Here is a 24,928-nt window from a genome sequence, read left to right on the forward strand (position 1 = left end):
ACTTCTCCTTCTGACAGGATTTGGAGGCCGCACAGCCATTTTATCGCCAAGAGCTCTTAGAGGAATGTATGTTGGTACGATGGTGATGTTTTCATGGTATACCAGGTGACTGTGGATGCTTCTCAGTGGGGACTTAGTGAGAAAGTTAAATCATCAAGAACCATAACCTCCATGGGATAAGAGGTTCACTTTCTCTCCTGAGAAGTCAGGAGAGTCAAAGCCATGTACTCCTCCTTGGAAGAATTGAGAAGGCAGACACCCAAATCATTTTTTGAGTTTCATTCTTGAGATTATAACCTGAATGGAGGAGTCTTGCACAGTGTCTGAAAGGCCTTTTAATCAGTTTTCATGATTGGTAAATAAGTCTAGTTAGACGTGGATTCTAGACTCTTGCTATTCTCTGGTCATCACTGGCCACAGTGTGTAGAAGTAATGAATTTTTTTTCTTGTCCCTCAAGAGTAAGTGAACACATCTTAACTGGTTCACCCGCTGCATACCATTTAGTACTGCACTTGGTGTTTGATATAATTCTGGTTCATGCCTCTATATACACCTTAGTTCTGAAAGAGAACACCTCTGAGGAATGGAATTTTGCAAGAGTTTATACAAGTCATTAGCAGGAAGTGTCCTTTATGTGCTGGTCATAGACTGCTACATGAGTATTCTGTGCATGGGCTTAAATCAGCCATTTTCAGGTTGGTCTAAGATAGCTGTTGTAGTTTTTCTAAGCATTTTCAGGCATGTTATGGTCTCATTTAGGAGTATTTACAGGAAATCAACTTATAGGGACTATAGTTTAGTTTCTATAGCTACTACCTTGTAACCTTGGGCAGATATCTGAATTCATTGCTCATTAATTCATACATTTCTTGAGGAAATGCAGCCTGGGATGGCACTATGCTGACCTGAGGACATACATGATCATATGTCAAGATAATGTCTTCTAATAAATGTTCAAGATATGTTAAGTTTTCTTATCTGTAAATTACAGATCTCTAACTTCTGGAAGGTTCCCTCCTCTAACACCCGAGTCTGTATAAGCTGTGTTGGAAATCACACTTCCTAATTCAAGTCAGTGGAGAGCAATGGCCTTAAATGAGTGTTGGCTCCAAGAGCAAAGGCACATCCTCTCTCATGCATCGAAATCTTGTCCCTCTTCTGATGCTTTGTATAGTGCAATGGCAGTTTGGTTACCCGACATTCCTTTTCCTAACAGAATTGAGTTAGGATAAATTAGGTTTTTATGCCATCAATCAGAGGCTGTCTGCAGTTCCAAGTCCGTTTCCTAGTGATTTGTGTATCAACATATCCCAAGCAAACAGCAGAGTTTGGGACATATGGCCTAAAGAGTCATCTTCTCCTAATAGCAACATAGTTTTAATTTAAACCAGAAGAAAATGAGCATTCATTGACCATGTCAGCATGCCATGCTCTGTGAGGACAAGATCCCATGGAGTAATGTTTTGTCTTTACTTTATCCAGAGAACTGTAAGGTTCTGAGATGTGAGATGTTTTGGCCAAATGTGTTCCACCATTCATTCATGTCTAGATCTGAAGTTCCTTTATAAGTCAGCACATATTAGGAAGGAAAACACAGAACTGTCTCATTTTAAATTTATAGAGGATGCTGTTGCCTTTGCTGCTGGGCATTTTTGTTACTGGCTTATCTGGCTTTGGAATCCTTCAGACAACTAAGCACACTGTTTCCAGTAGAGCCATCTAGAATGGCCATTTAGGAGATCAGGGGAGGCACCAGCAGGGAGCCAGATGGGGTTGACTTTGGTGAGAGACAAATGAAAGGTGTGTTGAAATTCTCTAAGGATCTGGCATCTGTGACTGCTGGGGGAAAGGGGTACTGTTGAGAAGTGGGAAGCAACCTTTGTGTCAGACAAAAAGGAGCATGGAGACTGACAGAATGAAATGAGAAAAAAAAGGCTTCCCATGCCTTCACAATCAGAGGCGTCAGGGAGTGGGGCACTGGCTGTGTGTTTTATATTTAATCAGTGCAGCTGTTAAGTTTAGGGATAAAGCAAATGACCCTGAAATCCAGGCACTACCTATCCGCTCAGCAGTCCACAGGAGTCAGTCAACCCCAGGACCCATTTTCAAAGAGCACTCATATCCCTGAGCTGTGGGATCCACACTAAAAGCCACAGGTGCATCCATTTCATCTTTCTGCAGCCCTTTGAAATGTGTCCCTCAGTGTGTGTCACACAGAGTGTTCTGTGGCCCTCATTTTATACACTCGGATGGACGAACCTCCCTTTGGCCCCTCCTGAGGGGAGCCATGTGCCACTCACTGCAGTCTGTGAGAAACAGCTCTGAAGAGGGGGTTCCTTTCTCCAGTAGTCACCATGGCCCTAATGGGGGTGGATTTAAACAGTATTCAGGAGTTCCTTGAAACTCTTCTCTCGGTCTGTGTTGCATGCAATGACTCACTTCTAAGTGATAAAGTAAAAACTGAGAGTGTATAACCATAAAAGGTTTCCCTTCCATCAGATCATTTACTCTGGAGAAAGCTGGTGCCATGTTGGGAAGATGGTTTTGCAGCTCGATGAAGGAGGTACATGTGATCAGGAACAACAAACAGCAACAGGCTAGTGAGCGAGCTGTGAAGAGGGCACAGTAGTCTCAGACTACAGTGCTGCCCACCTGCCATGTGATCATTGCCTCAAGAGACCCACATCCAGATCTTTCCAGATAAGCCATTCACAAATTCCTCCCCCAGTAGTGGAGAAACTAGTGTTGTTTTATTACTTAAGCCATTAAGTTTGAAGGTTGCTTTTATGCATCCTTAGATAAAACTATCTTGTATTACTATTGTCTTTTTTTGAGACCTTAAAATATACCTTCTCCACCTTTTTTGGACTAGTTGGTGTAAATAATTTCATGACTGCTGGTACTCTCTGCCTCTAGGCATGATTCCTCATTGTTGCCTGGAATTCCTGCCCTGGTCTTTTGATCAGTTTTGATGTTTGTTCCCTGGGTGGTGACCAGCATCCTCCAGTCTCTTCATACTGCTGACCAGAATTCCTCCCCTTTCTATTTGGCAGATGGTCTGACTTCTGTTCTTGCTAGTTGGTTAGACTGACTCTATGAATTGTATGTTTTCTGTATCTCCATATATAAATTAAAGCTAGTATTACAACCACCTTATGGAGATGGTTCAAGTTGTGATTTTTCAACTTTATGAAGGTATAAAAAGCAATACACATTCTGTAGAAACTATCAAGTTTTTCTGGGTTAGTGATATTCTATCATGATGCTTTGTAGTGGCAGCAAACCATAGCATCGAGGTATGAATATGATTGGAGAGGTAAGGGGTTGATTTAGTACCCTACAGTGTCCTGTGGCCACTAAACTATATGAGGTATTCAACCCTTCAAAATAGGCTCAACTGTAGGCTAATGTAAGTATTCTGAGCAGCTGGCCTAAACTATGATGTTCACTGGGTTAGGCACGTTCAATGCATTTCAATTTATACTATTCATGACTCATAGTAGGATTATGGCACATAACCCTACCACAATCTGTACTCCAAAGAGTAACTGAGATATAAACCTTAAAGAATGATGTACTCAAATCAATGATAGCTGTTATGATAGAAACAATAGTGCTTAGCAGGTACAGTATTGGTGGCATTGATTTAAATCCCAGCCACATCCTTCACTGGTCATGGAACATCTGGGAATTGATTTAATCTCTCTTTTTGAAAAAAGTTTTGAGATTTTACTTATTTTATGTGTATGGGTTTTTGCCTACATAGATGCCTGTGTAGCATGTATGCAGTGCCTTGGAGGCTAGACGAGAGTAACGGATCTCCTGAGACTAGAGTTATAGACAGTTTGAGCTGCCACGTGGGTGCTGGGATTCATACCCTGGTTCTCTGGAAGAGCAGCCAGTGCTCTTAACCACTGAGCCATCTCTGTAGCCCTAGTTGACTTAATCTCTTAGTGATTAGGTTTACCATCAATAAAATGGCTGTAATGAGTGATAATTATTTATGAGCACCCTGTGGAGAATTAAATGAGTTTTTATGCAGGTAGCTAGGTATCTGGTGATACTTAGTAAGCAGTACAAAACTGTTAATATAATAACTGATAGTGATAAACTTCCATGCTAAACCCCTGTAACATCTTGACACATCCCGTAAGTGTAGAGTCTTCCCTCTTCCTCAGTTACCTGTATACAAATGGGTTTTTTTCTTCCTCCTAAACTCTGGGCTTTTTACCACCACATGACTGTTCTAGGATAATTTTTGCAGAATTATCATCTGTCTTTCCATAAATCCCTTTCTATCACCAATATATAATGAAACTCAAATCTATGTTGTCTTGAGGAAGGATCCCTCAAAGTGTGACTCCCATGGACTACCCTGTCTATTTTCCTTATTCTCCGAAGCACCAATACCATATGTTGCTTTAATTCCTTACACTGTGCCTCCCATAGACAACCCCATCTCTCTCCTGTTCCCTGACACAGCAGTACTGTCTGTGCTGCTCCAATCCCTCATGTTGTGACTCCCGTGGATGACCCATCTCTCCTCGGTGCCTTCTATGCTGCCTTTCTTCTTGTACATGCTCCTGCCTTCTTGTCCTGCCACTAAAGCAGTTGTGACCAATGTGCCAGTGATGCCGAAATAACAGCTCCACTGCCCCACCATCCTCAGTCTGCCATTAGCACTTGGCTCCCTCTGCTCTGTCTTTCTGAAGCACAGCCTTCCCCTGGTCTCCATAGCTTACTCTTCAGTTCCTACATCTCAGTCATTTACACATTCCCTTTGCTGGCTCTTTTCCTTCTGCTTGACTGTTAAATTGTGTTGATCATCAGGATCGAGGCTTTCTTTTCCTCACTGTCCACCTCCCCATGGTGATGTCAACCACTGAGATGGCCTGATTACCGTCCATCTGAGATGACTTCAAATCCAAGCTTGTAGGCAAATCTTTCTCCTTTTGCCTCCCACCCTGAGTAGTTTGCCAGAAATTCTCCTCCTGGAAAATGTCTCAAAGGAACTTCAAAGTGAACATGCTCAAATCCAAATTCATTATTACTTTCACCAAAACTTCATTCCTGACAGAAGTGATCCTAACCGTTGCGTTGGCAGTTTGCCCAGAATCTGTGTGGTCCAGGCGCAGCAAGCTTTGGCTCTGTCCTGTATAACTGACAGATGTAGGTGGGTTTCCTTGCCTCTGACTCTTTCCTCTCACATCCTCTGGGTACATCTTATCTAACCCAGTCATAGAAGTCCAACAAATCCCATGCTGGGGCCACCGTTGGGATGTTTTTTAAATTTATGGTATGAAATCATATTTGGCTTGCCCCCGAGAAAACCAACGAATGTGCTGAGTTGATAACTACATTCAATTTAGTAATCAATTGTGTTACTGACCTTCATGGTTCTTGGCTTAAAATGCAAAGATAGCATTAAAAGGACACTTTTCATAAGAATTCCCAAAGGTTATAAAAACTGAAGGAGATAAACTTGTAATTTATTGAAGTACAACACTGAATAGAGAAATAGTTCAGTAATAAGATATGTCAGAAAATCTGCCAAACATAATGTTCATCCTTAAGTTAAAATGAAAACATAGCTTTGCTTCTGATTATAGATTTTTTTTTTTTTTTTGGTTTTTCGAGACAGGGTTTCTCTGTGTAGCTTTGCGCCTCTCCTGGAACTCACTTGGTAGCCCAGGCTGGCCTCGAACTCACAGAGATCCGCCTGGCTCTGCCTCCCGAGTGCTGGGATTAAAGGCGTGCGCCACCACCGCCCGGCTTAATTATAGATTTTTTAATTTGGTATGTTTCTGGTTAATTTGGTTTAGTTGGAGATACAGATTTCAGAAAACTTTCAGTCACCTCCTGTAATTTTGGCTAAGTTGTTTTCTAAAGTAAGGAATATAAATTTAAAATGTGTTAAGTGAGAATTGGAATTTGCTAGAATTTCTTTCCTGACTTCACACTGGAGGTACTTTTATAATTATCTATCTAAGCCAAGGTTTTTTTTTTTTGTTTTTTTTTTTTAGGACAATGAAGGGTTTTAGTTATCTACTGAGTATATTTTTTAAGTTTAACTTGTAGGTGTTAAGAAGATTTTTACCAGTGTCCCAAATAATAATCAAAATATTCTATCATTGAGAATTTTTTTAGGTCTCTTGATATGATAAATATTACAAGAGTTGCATTTGGGGTTCTAGTTCATGGTTCATTTACTTAACCCCGGCAAAGCTACTCTACTACAGGGCATACTCAGTAAATTACAATTAGCTTTTCTAGGTATAATCATGATGATGCTATGTAGCAACAGAAAAATCATTTTTACAATTTACTTAGGGATGAAGACATTAAGTGTTCAAATTCCTTGTATTCTCATGCAAAGTATTATACTAAGGTTTAATAAGAAACTAGAAAAAATTGCATTTTCCAGGCACTCTTACATTGGAGAAATGAATTAAAAGTTTATGTCCCCTCCTACCCCAATCTTAACATTGAAATCCTAACCTACAAGGTGATGGTGTTAGGAAGTGAGGTCTCTAGGAGGTAATTATGTCATGAGGGTTGAACCCTCAAGTCTGGAGACAACTTGGATTAAGATCCTATTAACAAGGGACTCCGGAAAGATGAAATTGTCATAAAGTAGAGAATGAGGAAAGATATATTGTTACATTTTATATTATTTTCTGATGAAGTCTAGGTCCCATCATGCCTAATTTACCTTAATTATGGAATACTTATTAAGATTGAGTCTCTAGGTTGAGTTCTGGTAATCCTGCATCTGATACATGCTGCCCAGGCTATTCTCAAATTTGAGATTCTCTAGGCCCAGCCTCTTGGCTGGTGTTTATAGGCATGGACCACTATGGTTGGCCTTTTCTTTTCACAGGAACAGTACTTTTATTCAATGTGAAACTTGAAAAACAAACACTTATAACAAAAGAGCCTCGTAAATTCTATGCATCCTCCAGCTCATCAGCTTTGTGAGAATAAAGCAGCAGAGGGGTCAAAATTCGATAAACCTTGGTCACAGATTTATTGAAAAACTAGACTAGAGTTTTTTTCAGCGCACTGTGTAACCTGACATTTTTAACTTTTATTGAAAAGAGAAATTTTGACTATATATCTTTTAAAAAATGCAAATTGAATATACAAGTTGATTATCCATACTAGTAGGGTTCAGCATGAATTTTTCTATGTGCATATAGCATGAACTGATCAAATCCAACTTCCTCCTTTTTGATCACCCATTCTTCCTAATCTCTAGTGGTCATTTTTATATCAACATTTTTAAGACTTCTACATATAAGAGAGACCATGGTGTGCTTGTTTTCCTGTGTCTTGCTTATTTTACCTGATGTCACCAATTCCATTTTACTGCAAATGACAGGATCTCATTCTTTGTGGCTAGGTAATATTTAATCATACATACATTATATATATATACATATATATATATAAATGACACATATAGTATATATTATCGCTATATAGGATACACACATATATACATATGCATATATATTCAATCATTCATTTCTGGGCATCCAGACTACTTATTTATCTGTTGTGAACTGTACTGCAGGCTTTGGTATACTGATTTCCCTTCCTTTGGATATATAACTAGAAGTGGGGTAGCTAGATCCTCTGGTATACCTATTTTTAGTTTCTGAGGAACCTCTATATTGTTCTGCATAATGGTTGGGATAATCTGTATTATCATCACCAGTGTATGAGTTTCATTTCTACATATCTTGGCCAGAATTTGTTTTATAATACCTGTTTTCATTGTAGTTAGGATTTACATTTCCCTGATGGCTAATGCTATTCAGTGTTTCAATATGTTAAGTAACTAGATTAGTTTCCCATTTTAAAGTTAATGATTTGCTCAAGTCTTTTTTGGTTTCTAAGTATTCTAGCTCTTACCCCTTTGTCAGAGAAGTAATGGCAAATATTTCCTCTCATTCTGTAGGTTCCCTGCTCATCCTGTTGCTTCTTTTACTGTGGAGACATTTTGAGTTGGATTTCATACCAACTAGTCAAATTTTGCTTTTGTTTCCTGCCATTACAGGTCCTCTGCTGAAACCCACAGCCCCTGTGGGGGCCTAGAAAGGCTTTCTCTTTTTCAAATTCTAGTGGCTTCAGATCTCACATTTAAGCCTTTGAGCCCCACCCCCCACACCCCATTTCAATGATGTTTTTTTCCTTTTTTTGAAAATAGATTCTTTTCTTACATGATATATCCTGATTATGGTTTGCCCTTCCTGTATGATTCCAAGTTTATCCCATCTCCCCTCCCATCTGGTTCCATCTCAAGCAGAGAGTGAGAGAAGAGGATCCAATGGGAATCCTTTGTTTGGGGATGCACTCTTCTGGGCACCATTTCTACAGTGAGTGTTTACGAGAACTCTGTTAAGCAATGGTTATGTGTGGGTGCATGGCATCTCTGCTCAGTTGCATTGTGCCACTTGTTTCTTTTGCCAATGCCATGCTGTGCAGGACATGCTGCTGCATAGTAGATCTTGAAACCAGCTTCTGAGATGCTTCCAGCTTTTATCCTTTCAGGATTCTTTTGGCTTTCTAGTTCTATGAACAATGTCACTGACATTTTGCTAGGGCTTACATTGAGTGGAAGGTATAGTTAAAGAATATTAATTCTTCCAGTCCACAAACATGAGAAGATTTTACATTTTTAAATGTCTTCTCAAGTATATTTCATCAGTCTTCTATAATTATTATTGAGTTCTTTCACTCCCTTGATTGATTATTCCTCAGTATTAGTTTGGTAGATATTCACTCATTGCACTGTCCATAGTTCACACAGCAAGTGCCCGTTGGGTTCTTTCTGTGTTGCAATACTAATCCTTTAATAGACATCTAGTGTATTTAGGTCACAGTCAATCTGGGATGCTACAGACCCCTAGCATGGACTTTACAACCATAAAAGCAGTTCTGACTCAAAACTGAGCTTATAGCCCCATTGGTATTTGCTGGGAGAAGACTTGGTTGTTCATTAAGAAAGAGGTAAGTGCTAGGAGCTTCTTCTCACATATCTTGGATCTCATACTTTTATCTTACCTTTGTTTCTGCTCTCCTAGTTCTCTGTGAGCTGGGGATTGTTTTTACTAGATCTTTGGGAGCATGAAGGATGAAGACATACCATTTATGGAGTATACGAGTAGCTTTCCATACCTTCTGGGCTATCACTGAGACCGTTTTCATTGGGACACTAGAAAACAAATTTCAGCCCTGTCAACATGTGTACATTCCTATTTGCATATAATGGAGAAGTGATAAGAGGAAAATGAACCAAGACTGAGTTTCCCAACTCACATGGGAGAAATCTCTAACAGCAGTCTTACTTCCTGCCATCCTTTGGCATTCCCAAGGTCAACAAACATGGAATAGGAGAGGCCAGCATTCTTTACCTGTGCTTAGGCCAGTGAGGTTATTATTTTGTTACTGTGTCTTGAAAACAAAGTTGCAGCTATCACTTACTCATAGGTTATATGAATGAGAAAGTTCTAGAACCACAACCCCAGCTGAAAAATAATGAATGTCTATGATAGAGATAATAAAAGCCATGAACCTTCCAAAATGACTTCGGAGCCATCCTAACATTTGAAATAACTAATGTGTACCTGAATATTTGCTCTACTTAAAAAAAAAATCAGCATTTACTTAAAATCCAACTTGGAGTTTGAGGCAAGTTTAGTCTGTAAAAAGCTAGTCTCAGATACTCTGAAATGTTACTAATAGCTACTTTCCCAGTCAGTCCTGCCTACCTCACAGTTTGGGGATTGCTGGCTACAACATGCGAAGATACGAAGATATGAAGGATCCAGGAAACTTTAGGTAAGAAACCCCTATCCTGATATCTCTGTCCTCCATCTCATGTCTTCCTGCTAAATCTGCATTTCTATATATTATTTGGTAGTGTTGGCCATGCATACACATTTGGTATCACTTTAAGAATCTGTACTTCTGTTTGATGGCATCCTCTCTTGTGTTGCATTAAAAAATGTCTACATGGTGTGAGAACGAAGAGACTGTACAGGCTCAATAAAAGAATCAGTTTTGAACCAGTTGATTCTCAAGGCTTTAATACCTTATTTTGGCTCCAAAGATCTCTTGATAAAAAACTGTTTAGTATAAATGTTTTACTCTCTGTCAGGCTTTGATTAAAGTTCTAGTAGACTGAATAATGATAAAAACTTTATAGAGTTATTGGAGAAATAAACTATACTCACCTGCTCATTAGTTTATCAATTCTGGTTGATGGACTTTTGAGAAGTTATATAGAGGGCAATGTCCCTTGGAAGGTGGTAATATTGTTTATATTTTATAAGGAAATTCCCCAGAAAAAAAACCAGAAATAAAATCATAACCTAGAAAGAAAATGGGGGAAAATTCTCTAGACTTCTACTGCTGGTTAGTGTGTGGCCCTGGACATAAGAAAAAGAAACAGAGACTCACACTCACTCTTTTGTATTTTGGTCAGGGCATTTTAAATCATAGCCAAGTATTTAGCAAAAAAGGGGCCAACAAAGGAAGTCATAATGTTGAATAAAAGGCACTCCCTTTGGCTTTTCTCAATTAGGAAACGAGCATGTTAATGCTACAAAAGCCACAGCCTTGGAGTGGGAAAGTCCTGCTCTGATGGAGCACCACTCTGATGGAGCAGCTAGTTCATGTTGCCTGATGTTACGTGTCATAAATGCAGTTTGATATAACCATGCCAAGAACATGTGGTTTAAGCAGAGGCAGAGTGGTTGGTAGGTCTTATATCTGAATTTTCTTGGTTGGGAAATTTGATAGGGAGTTTATCTAGCTAGAGTTTGGAAACCAGGTAATCATTTAGTAAACCTTTCATAATACAAGTTTGACTTTGAGAAATGGACTCAAAAGTATCATCCTGTACGTATTACAGATGCTAGGAGAAGTCAGATAATAGAGCACTCTGCAGGACTTACATCTCTTCCAATCAGGTCCTCCTGGTTTTCCACAATTCCCCAGGGGGCGATACCTATGGTACATATCTTCCCTCGAGACTTAGATGCATGGTCCTTCAAGGCATCTCCAACATGACGAATGACGCCTAGGAGCAGAGAGAGAGGTATTAACTTTATTGTTTAAGGGCAGTGACCTTCCTATCATTCTGCAGGAAATTAAAGAGTGCCTTTAACTTGGTAGAGAGTATTAAATATACAATTTTGATATATTTCTATAAAAACTACGTTTAGAAGAGACTTCATAGCTGGGCGGTGGTGGTGCACTCCTTTAATCCCAGCACTCCGGAGGCAGAGCCAGGTGGATCTCTGTGAGTTCCAGCCAGCCTGGTCCAGCAAGATCCAGGACAGGCACCAAAACTACACAGAAAAACCCCGTCTTGAAAAACAACAACAAAAAAAACCCAAAAAACAACAACAAAAAAGAGACTTCATAAGAGTAGCTATAATGCAGATATATTTGTCAAATTCAATAACAATTCAAACAATGCATTTCTTTAATTCACATGGAAAAACAGAGATTATCTAGTGCCTATAAGGAAGAAATATAATTAGAGGACCCTTTTCTTGTAAGCATAGTGATTTATTAGTATCCTTGCATCCTTGGAATAAAAAGCACAAAAAGTTAATTTATTCTACAGCCTGTGAAAGAATCAGGGTCATTTCAGTAGTTATTTACCTAAGATTTTATTAACCTCAATTTCCTCTTCCTATTTATAGCACATAATGTGGAAAGCCTAGTAATAATGCTGTCTTACTCAATGGCCAATTTATGCTAAAATGTGTAAGTGCACCTTTAATATTCATCTTTCTATTTGTTTCTTCCTTCCGTTAATGATTGCCTCACAGTTAAAAGCAAGGAAGTCCAGATTACAGCAGCAGGGAACCTGATCTTACTTTAAGAAAGCACTTAAAGAATATACAATTTCTAATCTTTTATTTTCCTTCTTGGGCGATCGTTCCTATACATGGCACGTAAGATACATCTTCTAAGAATTTACACTGATCAACATTCTCCTCGCTCCCTAAGAAGCATTCATCCTCAGGGCCAACCCTTCTGCAAACATTAAGGTGGATATAATTTCTTGCACATCTAGCAGCTTGTGAGTCCCCAGCAGCTCCACGTTTCACTGCTGCATCCTCCAGTGATGCCTAACAACATGTGAGATGTGCCCTCTGATGGGAGGATGGGATGGTCAGTGTGCTACTCAGCTTGTGGGCCATGAGGGACAGTCTGACTCCAAACAAGGTCTCAGAAACCATGCATGAACAGGCAGAACACACCAAGCAGCTTCTCCATGGAGACATCATATATGTGTCAATAACTTAGTTGTGACGTAGACACGAGATCAGACAAGAGTTTTCTTTTAGGAATCAAATAAAACTATACTTGAGCCTGAAGAGACACTCTTTTCACCTGTTGGCTTGTCTATGTATCATCTAAGTAAAAATATTGCTGAACACAACTTTCAGACAAAAAAGAGTAAATCCATAAATACTAATGTTAATATGCAAAATACATCAGGGCTGGGTTCAACAAGAAATCTAACTTTATGGTATTCCTCTTTGTCTGCCATGGTTTTTTCTACCTGCTACCAGCTTTAATAGCCATCATTAAAGTCCAATATTCTGAACTAGAGATGAGCTGTTTAATGTTTGGTATTTAGTATGTAATTTCTCCCCCCTCCTACTTTTGAATGCATTTCATAAAACAAGAAAAACAACTAGCAATCCAACTTCCTAAATATAGAAAATTGGTTAAAATTTCTTTCGAGCCTTTTGAACTTTGCATTGGGTGGGTCTCTCTACATCAAGAAAGTAAAAGACTAAACAATTATAAGCAAGCACTTTCTACTTAGTGAAGGTGAAAATGTGGAGGCTAAAATCTGAAGAGTCACTAAAATTGTTCTTTACAGGATCAACAATAAGAGCAGACTGAGCAGGTCACTAGAAGATGTTGCCAGCTGATGGGCCAGGTTGGGATTTTACAACACAACACTGGGCATGGAACATCTGCACAGTTCACTGCAAAAACGTGCCCGTTTAGCTGTGTGTTGACTGCTCACGAATTCTAGCTATGGAGGAGGTTTTACAGTTTTGGTGTCACTCAAACATCATCCAAGCTAAAACACAATTATTATTTAATAAGAACATGTTAGTTCGTCTAGAGTTATATACTCTGGATGTCCCACTAACTTTAAATGTGCTCACATGTACCAGCTTTGAGCCTTATGACACATTTGCATTAACTTATTACAGAGTTGCTAGGGTACTTTTGCTGTTGTTTTGGGAGTCTTTCCCTAGCCCCCTCTCAAGCCCTGGCTGTCCTGGAACTCATTGTTGTAGACCAGGCTGACCTTAAACCCACAGAGATTCACCTGCCTATCACTTCTGAGTTCTGGCATTAAGAGTATGTACCACCATGCCTGGCACTGGTATGCTTTTTTTTTTTCCCCTGAGATGGGGTTTCTCTGTGTAGTTTTGGTGCCTGTCCTGGATCTCTCTCTGTAGACTACGCTGGCTTGAACTCACAGAGATCCACCTGCCTCTGCCTCCAGAGTGCTGGGATTAAAGGCGTGTACCACTGCTGCCCAGCTCCATTGGTATGCTTTTAATAGGAACTCAGGGTATCTGGTAACAAGTTTACTCTATTATCTGTAGACAAGAACCTAACTTTAAGTGGTTATTAGAATTGATTTGATAACATGCCTGTATCATAATATGGAAATTTATATGCCAGGCAGGAAAAAGTATCTGGAATCCATGGAGGGTTGAAATTAACTATCTATTGATACAGAATATTTTAAGAAACATTTAACAGTATAAACACACATGGGTCTGGAGAGATGTTCAGTGGTTAGGAACGTGTACTGCTCTTGCAGAAGATCTGGGTTTGGTTCTTAGTACCCATGTTGGGCAGTTCACAACTACCTGTAACACCAGATCTAAGAAGGATCCAGTGCTTTTGGCTTCTGAGGGCACTACACTAATGTGCACAAACCCATTCAGACACACATGCATACACAGAAATTAATAGTAAAATATTTTAAATAAGCATGTGATAATCTAGACTTAACCTTATCATTCATGCCCCAAATGTAAACAGTATTTAAAAAAATTAGGGCTGGGAAGATAGTCAATGGATAAAGCACTTGCTATATAGTATAAGGGCCTGAGTTTGAATCACCAGAACCCATGTAAAAGCCAGGTACAGTAGTAGTATGAGCATCTGTAGCAGACCTATAGTGGCAGAGAATGGAGAGTTGCCAAAGGCTTACAGGCTGGCTAGTCTGGAGTATAGAGGAGTGAACAGTAGATAAACCCTGCCTCAACAAGACTGAACAAACAACAGAGAAACCCTGCCTCAACAAGAGTGAACGATAGATAAACCTGCCTCTACAAGAGTGAACAGTAGATAAACCTGCCTCAACAAGAGTGAACAGTAGATAAACCTGCCTCAACAAGAGTGAACAGTAGATAAACCTGCTTCAACAAGACTGAACAAACAACAGAGAAACACTGCCTCAACAAGAGTGAAAGGCCAGGATTGACACCTGAAGTTGCTGGACTACATATAGTAGTCATGCCAAGTAGTGGCTATGGCATGTACAATCTCTTTCTCTCTCTCTCCCTCTCTTCCCTTCCCCCGTCCCTCATGCACACACTTTAAAAATGGTATTTGGTATCAACTGTGAACTTGCTTAAATAATGAAGGCAGACATTCCAATTTAAAACAAAAAGTTATTCTTTAAAGAGTTAGTGGACAGCTATGAAAATCTCACCTACTAAAAACACCCTGTGAATTTCCCTTAGTCATGTATACAAATTCTCTAAGTCATGAAATAGCAAAGCCATTTCTCATATGCAGTTTTTCTTAGTTGAAAATTGTCTGTATAGCTGTCCCTTAGGTAAAGAAAGGAGGAAAAGAGGGATAAGCAGGAAGGTGGACACATATGGTAGAGATGAGGTGTAGAGAAATATGGACATTTTCAATGAGGCAAAATTATTCTAGCCACAACATCATTGCAGCTGCCTTTCTTCATTGCACTATGATTACCTGTGTTGACCCCTCCAGTGAAGATCCACGCTCCAGTTGTCATGGCTGCTTTGATGAGCCCTTTCCCGAAGACTTGCTTGAGTTTGGGCTGGAGTTCAAAGTTCTGCAGCCCTCCGTGCACAGAGATGAGAAGCTTGGGAAGCTCCAGCTGCCATTCCTTGGTCATCAGGTGTAGCAAGAGATCAGGTTTCGTATCAAAAGATACTCGGACATACTAGAATGAAGATGAACAATTAGAGAAATAGACAGGACTGCCTGGGGCTGTTTGTCTTTGTGACAGTTATGTGTGCCTGACTTGAAGAAAATGTCTTCAAATGTGAAATCAAATATTTTAAGGAGAGGGGATTATTTCCTTTACCAAAGAGGCCTCAGGAGACAAAGGGATTCCCACTTTTAAACGTTTTGTTGAAATTGAGTTATGCCAATTTGAAAATTGCTTGATTTTTATAAAATGTAGTTTAAATACAATTTTCCTGGTGTGATCTTTTCCTAAAACAAATTATGTTGATATTTTACCATTGTTTATATTTGTACAACAATTCAAACATTACTAATATTTTCAATACGATCAATCCCTTTAAATAAACTAGATGCCAATATAACTGTCTTTGTGTTTTTGTGATCCTGTTATGATTTTGAGATTCCAGAGGACTCTAAAGTTCTACATTATACAATGAAAAATTTAAAATCAGGCAACAGCAGGTTATATTTAACTATAAATGTATCTCAAATGTCTATCTATTATCTACCTACTTATGCAAAATCTATATCAATATCTATCTTCTATCTATAATTTATTTATCATCTATGTATGTATCATTATCTACCAATCAATCATCTGTATTTATATAATTTTTATGATACACTATGTAGCTAGGGCTGGCCCGGAACATGCTATTCAGATTAGGCTGACTTCAAACTCACAGTGAAACTCCCGGTTCCAGCCCTCTAAGTGCTGACATAAGAGAGATGTGGCACCACATCCAGCTCAAATATTTTATCTTTAAAAGACAAGTGACAGAAGACAGGCCAGCTATTCCTATATTCAAAAATGAAACTTATAGTAGAAATCAAGGTTTTTCTATACACAACAGGAAATTCTAAGTATATATAACAAATGCTATAAGTACAAAGATAATATATAGGACCATATACATGGACACATAAGTTTTAGTTCAACTACATAGTTGATGTACTGGGCAATGATAGAAAAATCTTTTGAAATATACTATTGACTTGGCATGCCATGCAGAGATACTCAATTCCTAAAGAAAGTCTGCTTGGGGGCACAGAGCAGGGCTGGATCTAAGAGACTCTCCCAAATCCTGCAGCCCTTCAACATCTGACCTGATGACTTTCTGAAGTCTGGGGGAGTCCTTGGGGAGCCCCACAGAAAGCTGGTATACATTAAAGTGCTCAACTCTGAAACGTTAGGAGGAAAAACTAAGGAATTGTATAAAAGAAGGCTGTAGGAAACTTGCTTATCTCAACCCTGGAAGACTGAGGTAGGCTCTGGGTGGACTGAAAAAAGAATTTGCATTTGATTATTTTTAAAGACAAGCAGGTCCCTACACAGGTTTGTCATCATTACTTAGTGTGATTTGAGAACTAGAACAAGGTATGTTAATGCCAATTGTTTTGATGGAGTGATGGCTCCAGGTAAGCAGCAGAGGCAAACACAGACCCTCTGTGAAGGAATGTGTAATAAATGCAGGCTGGAAATAATTGCATGGCAACAGATAGCTGAGCTAGACCCCCAAGACTGAGAGATGGTCATGGAATACAAAACAGACACATGTAGCATCTTGTAAATGGATATCAAAACAAGGATAAAGAAGCTATAATGACCACGGGCATCTGAAAACCTAGAGCAACTTGTAGAAATGAAAGTGTAATACTGTAAGTGAAAATCGGCATGGAAAAGGAACATACTGATGATGGTGCTTAAAAATCAGCCACATGCAGCCTAGGAAGATGAAGGTTTAGAAAAATACACAGGAAAAAAAAAACAGCTAAAGATGCTCAGGAGAGTATGCAGTAATATTTTGTGTGTGCTCTAACAAATAAAGCTTGCCTGAAGATCAGAGAAGGAGAGCAGCCAGCCACTAGAAAGACTTCTTACCTCTAGGAATCCTTAGACTGAAAGCACCAAGCCCCTGTCTCCACCCCACTTTATCATTTCTTCTCTCATGCCCAGCCATATCACTTCCCATTTCCTCCTCCCAAGTGCTGGGATTAAAGGTGTGTACCACCACTGCCTGGCCTCTAGTGGCTAGCTCCACACTCTGATCTCCAGGCAAGTTTTATTTGTGAGAGCACAAACAAAATATCACCACAAGAGTGCATTAGAATTTCTAGATAAACATGAAGGAGGCACTGCTTAAGGAAGCATTGGTAGGATATTTCTCAGAAATACTGAATTAACCAACTCTCAGGTCCAAGAGCTCAATGGATCCCAGGAAGGATAAACAGCAAGAAACCTCAGTCGTGATGTATCACAGAAAGTACCAACTATGAAGACTCCAGACTGGAAGTCCACTCCTAAACTGCAGTAATGGAAGCTAAAGCCAAGAGAATAGCCTGTCGGTTTAGAGCTCAGGTTTAGAGCTCAGCTTTTCTTTCCAAAGTGGGAGAAAATAGAGCCATTTTATGAATGCCAACCGTGAGTTTCCCTCTGACAGTTTTCACTGAAGTAAAATTGAAGCTTATATGATTCAGGATGATCTCAAACACAGGATGGGATATAACTAATTAGTAACTACATGGTAAATATAAAACCATGTAGATTGCACAATATGTAACAATAATCATGACTAATTTATAGTGCAAATTGATAGAAATAAAGCATTAGGGAATAAATTAATAATCAAAATTACAGCATTCTTAAGTGCATATTACATGGGGGATAGGTAGATCTCAGTCATGGAATACCTGCCTGAAGCTCTTGGTTTGATACAGGGTATGATAGTGCATGCCTGTAATCCCAAGATTTGAAGGGTGGAGGCAGGCAAATCAGAAGTTTGCAGCTATCGTGAAAAATAACAAGAACAAAAATAAATGCTTGGGTCCTTGAGATGGCTCATGAGTAAAGGCTCTTCCTTGACACCAAGCCTGAGGACCTGAGTTCAATCCCTGGGACCTCCTGGTAGAAGGAAAGAACCAACTCCCACAAGTTTTCTCTGACCTCTGTATGCCCACTATGGCTTACACACACATGCACATGTGCACTCATATTACACACACAGAAAATTAATGTAAAATGAAAATTTAAAGAAGTTCCACGGGAGAAAAAATAATTGATTAACTAGGTTTGTTTCACAATACTGAAATCAGCACTTGTAAGGTGGAGGCAAGAACTTCAGGAGTTTGCCGGGCGGTGGTGGCGCACGCCTTTAATCCCAGCACTCTGGAGGCAGAGGCAGGCGGATCTCTGTGAGTTCAAGGCCAGCCTGGTCTACCAAGTGAGTTCCAGGAAAGGCGCAAAGCTACACAGAGAAACCCTGTCTCGAAAAACAAAAAACAAAAAACAAACCAAACAAACAAAGAAAAGAACTTCAGGAGTTCAAAGGCTAGCCTTGGATACATAGCGAATTTGAGACTAGCCTGGACTTTATGAAATCCTGTGTCAGAAAACCCCAAATTATTCACTACCTTTGGCTCAATTAGATTCAAGTCTATTCTTTGTGTGTGTGGTGTATGTGTGTATATATTCATTTGGGTATGCACACGGGCCTGCAAATGTGGACCATAAGTTGATTTTGAGTGTCTTCCTCAGCCACTATCTTTTTATTTTATACATTTATTAAAGTATTGTGTGTGTGTGTGTGTGTGTGTGTGTGTGTGTGTGTGTGTGTGTGTGTGTGTATGCATGTGTCACAGTAGATGTATGGAAATTAGAGAACGGCTTGGGGAGTGGGTTCTCTCCTCCCACCATGTAGGTCCCAGGATTCGATTCAGGCCATCAGACTTGCTGGCAAGTGTCTTCATCTTCTGATCCACTTTGACAGCCCTTTTGTCCATCTTAAATTTTGAGATAAGATTTCTCTCAACTTGAAGCTCAATGGTTTGGCTAAAGTGACTGGCCAGATGTAGCCTAAGACATCCCCTTGTCTCTACCCTCCCAGCACTGGGATTACTGGTGTATGCTATTTCAGGTTTGGTATGTGGGTGCTGGTATTTGAACTTGGGTTTTCATATTTGTGTGAAATTTCATATTTCAACTTTACCAATTGAGACAACCCATAATCCAAGCCCCATAATTCAATAATTTTGAGGTTAGTACCAAGGACCACATGTATAGTAACTGACTTATAAACTAAACTATTTTATAGTCAACTCTTCAATAGTACTCCAAAATGAGGACCAAAGCACAGCATAGAAAATACACACACCAGTAAAATAACCAGCAGTCAAGTATTATCTGTGGCATATGACTGTATAGTCTTTGCTTTTTTAAAAACAAATAGGCCTGGTAGTATAATCACCATACACCATACATCACCACACATCACCATACACATGAACAAAATGTGCTGCTTTTTGACATTATACTTCATTCATGCCACTAAGGGGTGGCGTCTTTGAGCTCCATTGTACATATATGAGCCCAGCATCATACATATGGTCCACTGTTGGCTGAAAGGTCACTCTGTGGGGCCTGAATTCTGCATTCCAAGTACATGTGTGCTAAGTGTTTTACACGTTCCATCTCATATTCTCCAACATTTCCGAAAAGATAGGATCCATACTGTTTCCAAGCTCACACTACTAGTGGGTCATGAGAGGCTCTGGACCCTAGATTTGAGTCTACAGCCTTCTCTTGACCTTAAAGATACAACTTCCTCTTACTCCTTCTCCTTTTCCTTTACATAAACCAGCTAGTCACCAAGTCCTAAGGCGGCGCTTCTCCGAATGGTGTTTTCACCCAGGCCTGGTCTTGGTTCCTTCCACAGCTGTGTTAGCAGTCTATTCCCTTAAATGATGCAGTTTGGGTTCTGGTACAGCCTCCTTGTGGCTTTTCTGGACCTCAGATGCCTAGAAACGCTGACAGGTCAATGGGCTGACTTCTTCCTTTGGTCATACTATTCTGAATTTAAATCATTACATCTTTTGTAAACTCTCTATTTGGGCAAGTAAGTTTCCCCTTAATTTAGCCTTAACCCGCTATTGACAGCTTTTCCCACTTTTCTGTGCATTTGACTAATGCTAATCCGCAAGGCCTAGGGTAATGAATGCACTCTGCCCTGTCACTCATGGAAATGACACTCACCTTTTAAAGTTTGTTTCAGTCCCAGTGACCATTTGACACTGCAAGACCGTGCTGATGCAATGGCTTCAAGCTCTTGCTGAAGTCCAGGGTGATACTTCTTTTTGAATGATTCTTTTATGAGCCATTATATCTTGTGTGCTACAGGCCTTTGAGTTCAGGGTCTAGTTGAGCTACCCATGGATTCTGGTCAACTATGTCAGTATTGTTGTGAAGCAGCCACAGTATTGTGAGAGGTAATAGGAATAATAAATAATAATAATAATAATAATAGAAAGGACTAAGTCAACATGTCTGTTATTTGGTTTGGTGCCACTGGAAAGTAAAACACACTTAAGTTTTATATGGAAAACGAAGAGATGGTGAGGAAGAATTAGGCTACCGTAAATGAGAGAAAGTACACCAACTGCCAGGCTGCTCAAGGCATCTCTACTAACTGTACCGTCTTGACTAGGACCAGTTCTTATGCAGAGAAACCTAAGATTCTGTACAGACCACGTCTAACTATCCAGAACCTGGTAAAGGTCACAAACATTTGCTGCCTTGGCTTTTAGCTATTGTCCATAATCTATGCCTTGTTCCTCCCTTCTCCCAGAAAACAAAAGGCAAGTATTTAAGTACATCAGCATGCTACTTTTTTTTTAATCATTTTGGCTATTGTTTAGAAAATCAAATAAATGGTTTGGGAGGTCAAATTGGTATTAAAATCAGGGGTTAAGCATCATCGTGAGGTTACCTAGAGATTTCAATTAAATAGAAAATCTTCAGGTAGTATTCCTATGTCTCTAGAAACCACATTGTTCACCGTATCTCTTTCTCACTTATGTATAACAACGACCTCACTTGCTGAGTAGGCAGGTTCACACTAATTGTGCCCAGAGAAATTAAACAATTCCTATTAAATTGTTAATGTGATTTGAAATTAGGAGCTATTTTGGTTGTCATGAGAAGCAATTTAACTTTTTTTTTAATTTTGGGACAGGGATGGCACATGGGATGGCATTCTTGTGGAGGTGAGAGAGCAGCTTGTAAGAGTCAGTTCTCTCCTTTCACCACGTGAGTCCCAGGGATTGAACTCAGGTCATCAGGCTTGGTTGCAAGCGCCTTTACTCACTGAGCCATCCCTCCAGTCTATGATAAGCAATTTTGAGGTCCATTATGAGTCTATTCATTGCTAAGGGATCATATTGCAAATAGCAAGATATCTCCCTAACAAGCATTTTAAATGAGGTCACCTAGGCATTACTCTGGCTTGGTGCTGTTTAGAAATTTCCAACTCACTCCATTATCAGATGCTGACAGTATTGGTCATTTGGACAATGTGAGTGTCTGACCTGTTAAATGAGACCAACCCTGACCACTGCACAGGATACTATATGGGTTAAACTGTGGAACACGTAATGGCCAAGAAGCTCCAGTAAGTGCAAAGTGGGTAAAGATTCCTTACCATTCAGACACAGTGTGCCTGCATATAACTGATTCAAGTCAATAGTCTTTATTTCCCACTCTAGTTTTGTGGGGATGGGGGAGGTCTTGCCCTGTCATTACAATGGTCCTTTAGGTTTCTAATTGATCAAAAGAGAAGCTGAGATCAAGTAAGGTTTCCATCTTTGTAACGACCTGTCCCTATCTCTTCCTGCTGTTAGCTCTCCTGTCTGATATTAGGAGGCCTGTGCATGTCAAGTGGATGGTTTTGGAATGTTCTGTGTAAGACAGAAGCTAGATTTAGTTGAAATTGTATAATTTTATGTTCTTGAGTACCGTGGAGGTCAATGAATCCAGCATTATTTTCACATGAAGATATACTTTAATTTCCAGACAACAAACTAGAAATTACATTTTGTGAGGCAGTGAGAACTTCTCTTTCATTTGAATGGAGAGGACCTTGGTAATGACATCTGTAGAGGGTCAGCTGTGCCTGATCTTGGGGTTCCTGTTCTGGGCAGATGATTTTACTACTGAATTGGCTGTTACTATGTCATTATCCCAAATGCTTCTGCTCACTCATCAATGCTATAGAGCTTACAGAGTGTCCTCACCAAGCAGTGTTCTTATCCTTCCATCATATCTACAAGGCACAAAGGCTGGATGGGGTGAGGATGCAGCCATTACTGCTTAGAGCAGATGGAGGCTGTTTCCTTAACCAACCAACCAAACACCTCCCTAAACTGCTGTGGATATTGTTCTGTATAAATAAAACACTGGCCAGTGGCCAGGCAGGAAGTATAGGCAGGACAAGGAGAGAGGAGAATTCTGGCAAGAGGAAGGCTGAGTCAGGGAGACACTGCCAGCCGTCACCATGACAAGCAGCATGTGAAGATGCCGGTAAGCCACGAGCCACATGGCAAGGTATAGATTTCTAGAAATGGGTTAATTTAAGATATAAGAACAGTTAGCAAGAAGCCTGCCACGGCCATACAGTTTGTAAATAATATAAGCGTCTGTGTGTTTATTTTATAAGTGGGCCTTCAGACTGCCAGGGCTTGGCGGGACCTGGAAAGAAAACTCCAGCTACACTAAACTTCCATCAGCAGTCACCTTGAGCTTCACAGAGCATTTGGTTCTGCTAATTCATCAGCCACCTCTTTAGCCCTAGATTTTTCACCCATGTAACTTTGCCCAGCTGTTTTAATGAAAATGGAAATGGGATGCAGTACAATAAATCTGGCTACACTCTTGGAAATGTTCGATGACAAATCCCCTCCTTTCACTGCAAAGCCATCATTAATTCTTATAAAGAACCACTTGGTACTTCTTAAGCAGTGTTTGTTCTGATGAATGGACCCACCATTGTGAAATCTGTTTCCACAGTCCTGGCAATGCCTTTCTTTCAAGCTCATAGTGGGAAATGTGGCCCATTTTCTCTATTGAGAAATGTGACAAGCATCATTTCATTTCCCAATTTTTGGAGCCACATATAAAAGGGGGGTACTTGTAATTAAAGCTGCAGTTGAGCACAATATGTCACATCAGAGATAATTCTACTGATAGCAGCTTCCCAGTTCCACGGAGCTTTTGCTTTGCCTCGAGTTTATTGCTCATGGTGGTTCAGTAGAGAGAAGCAGCTCACCAGAAAGGAGATATTTGGAATAACAGTCAATGCATTCCAATTTCTAGTTTGATAACCCTTAAAACTCTGGAAGTAAGCCGGGTGGTGGTGGTACACGCCTTTAATCCCAGCACTTGGGAGGCAGAGGCAGGCGGATCTTTGTGAGTTCGAGGCCAGCCTGGTTTGCAGAGCGAGATCCAGAAAAGGCACAAAGCTACACAGAGAAAAACCAAAAACCCTGTCTCGAAAAACCAAAAACCAAACAAACAAACACAACAACAACAACAACAAAAAACCCTCTGGAAGTAAAAGTGTCATTATTTTTGCAGTTTCCCAATGTTAGATAGCAGGTGTTTATTGGATTAATGTTGATAATGGGAAGCTCAATAGTGAGAAATAACATATAATATCACTAAGCACACACAGGGGTCATGGGAGCTAGTCTATGGTATTTCTGTCAGAATTATTATCTGACAGATATTTCTGTCAGAATTATCCCAGGAAGTGGGATAGTTTCCTGAGGAGATTCAGCTTCCCCTACTTTGTATTCCTATAATTAGGATGGGAAATATCAACCATATCGTCTATCTTAATTTTGTTATTTTTTGTTTTTGTTTTTCAAGACAAGTTTTTTTCTTTGTAACTGTCCTGGCTGTGTTGGAACTTGTTTTGTAAACCAGGCTGGCTTCAATCTAACAGAGATCCTCCTGCCTCTGCCTCCCTAGTGCTGGGATTAATTTGCACCCTGACTCTACATTAATTCTTACTTTCAGACAGGCCATCTGATCCTGTTGCCAGCTCAGCAGCCTTCAGACCACAAGGTGCAAATTGGAAATCAGGGGAGCAATCTCAAGGTTTCTCCACAGCCCTATCAGGCTGTAGGAAGCTTTGTGTTAGCCATAGTGCAGTGATTGTTTGTTCATGTGTGTGAAGAAGGAATCATTTAATCATTTCCTACTTGGTGTGTGTTAGTCTAGGGTTCCCAGATCAATTTGCAGAATGCAAAGAGAGACAATTTTTAAACCTGAAATTCAGTCCCTGAAACTCTCGAAGAGTACATGGTTACAGATGCCATGCTAACAGGGGCAACCTCCCTACTGTGTGGTCCCCTCCCCCAGAGCTCAGAGAGCAAGGCTCTCACTCCTGTGGCCTTAATAGTTAGAGCTTTCAGTGTGAAAACAAGGGCTTGGGATAATTTTCTAAATTATATGAAAACTGTACTAAGAGACTCCACATGAGCTAATAGGCAGAGTAAATAGCAGAGGAGAGCCAGAAGAGAATTATGTGACTGGCCTGAGAGGTTTAACTGCACTCCCTTAATTAGGTTTAGTCTTACCTGGCCCACAAACCAGTTCTGCATTAATTAGAAGAGATGATTTGTAAACAAGTGAGTCTATATTCTGCTCACTTTGTAAATCATGTGGAAGCCCTCAAAGACAAGAGTCTCTAAGAAACCTCACTATGTCTACTGACAGGACCATCTTGCTGTGGTCCTAAGGTGGTTTGTGAATTATGAGATGTCCCTAGGAGCAATCTGGTCCTCAGAGAATCCAGG

General features: G+C 39.9%; 1 protein-coding gene across 29 annotated transcripts in view; it reads right to left on the minus strand.

The window, feature by feature from the left end:
* Positions 1-24,928, minus strand: part of Trpm3 (transient receptor potential cation channel subfamily M member 3) — an 859,806-nt gene that overhangs the window by 251,723 nt on the left and 583,155 nt on the right. For all 29 annotated transcript variants that reach the window (XM_052762651.1, XM_052762653.1, XM_052762659.1 and 26 more), the window contains exons 4-5: positions 15,059-15,272; positions 10,966-11,090 (exon numbers count right to left, since the gene is read on the minus strand). In XM_052762651.1, the coding sequence (XP_052618611.1) occupies positions 10,966-11,090; positions 15,059-15,272 (339 nt within the window). The remainder of the gene's footprint in view (positions 1-10,965; positions 11,091-15,058; positions 15,273-24,928) is intronic.

The sequence above is a fragment of the Peromyscus californicus genome, unplaced genomic scaffold (genome assembly GCF_007827085.1).
Source record: "Peromyscus californicus insignis strain IS unplaced genomic scaffold, ASM782708v3 Scaffold_4__1_contigs__length_199733344, whole genome shotgun sequence".
NCBI lineage: Eukaryota > Metazoa > Chordata > Mammalia > Rodentia > Cricetidae > Peromyscus > Peromyscus californicus.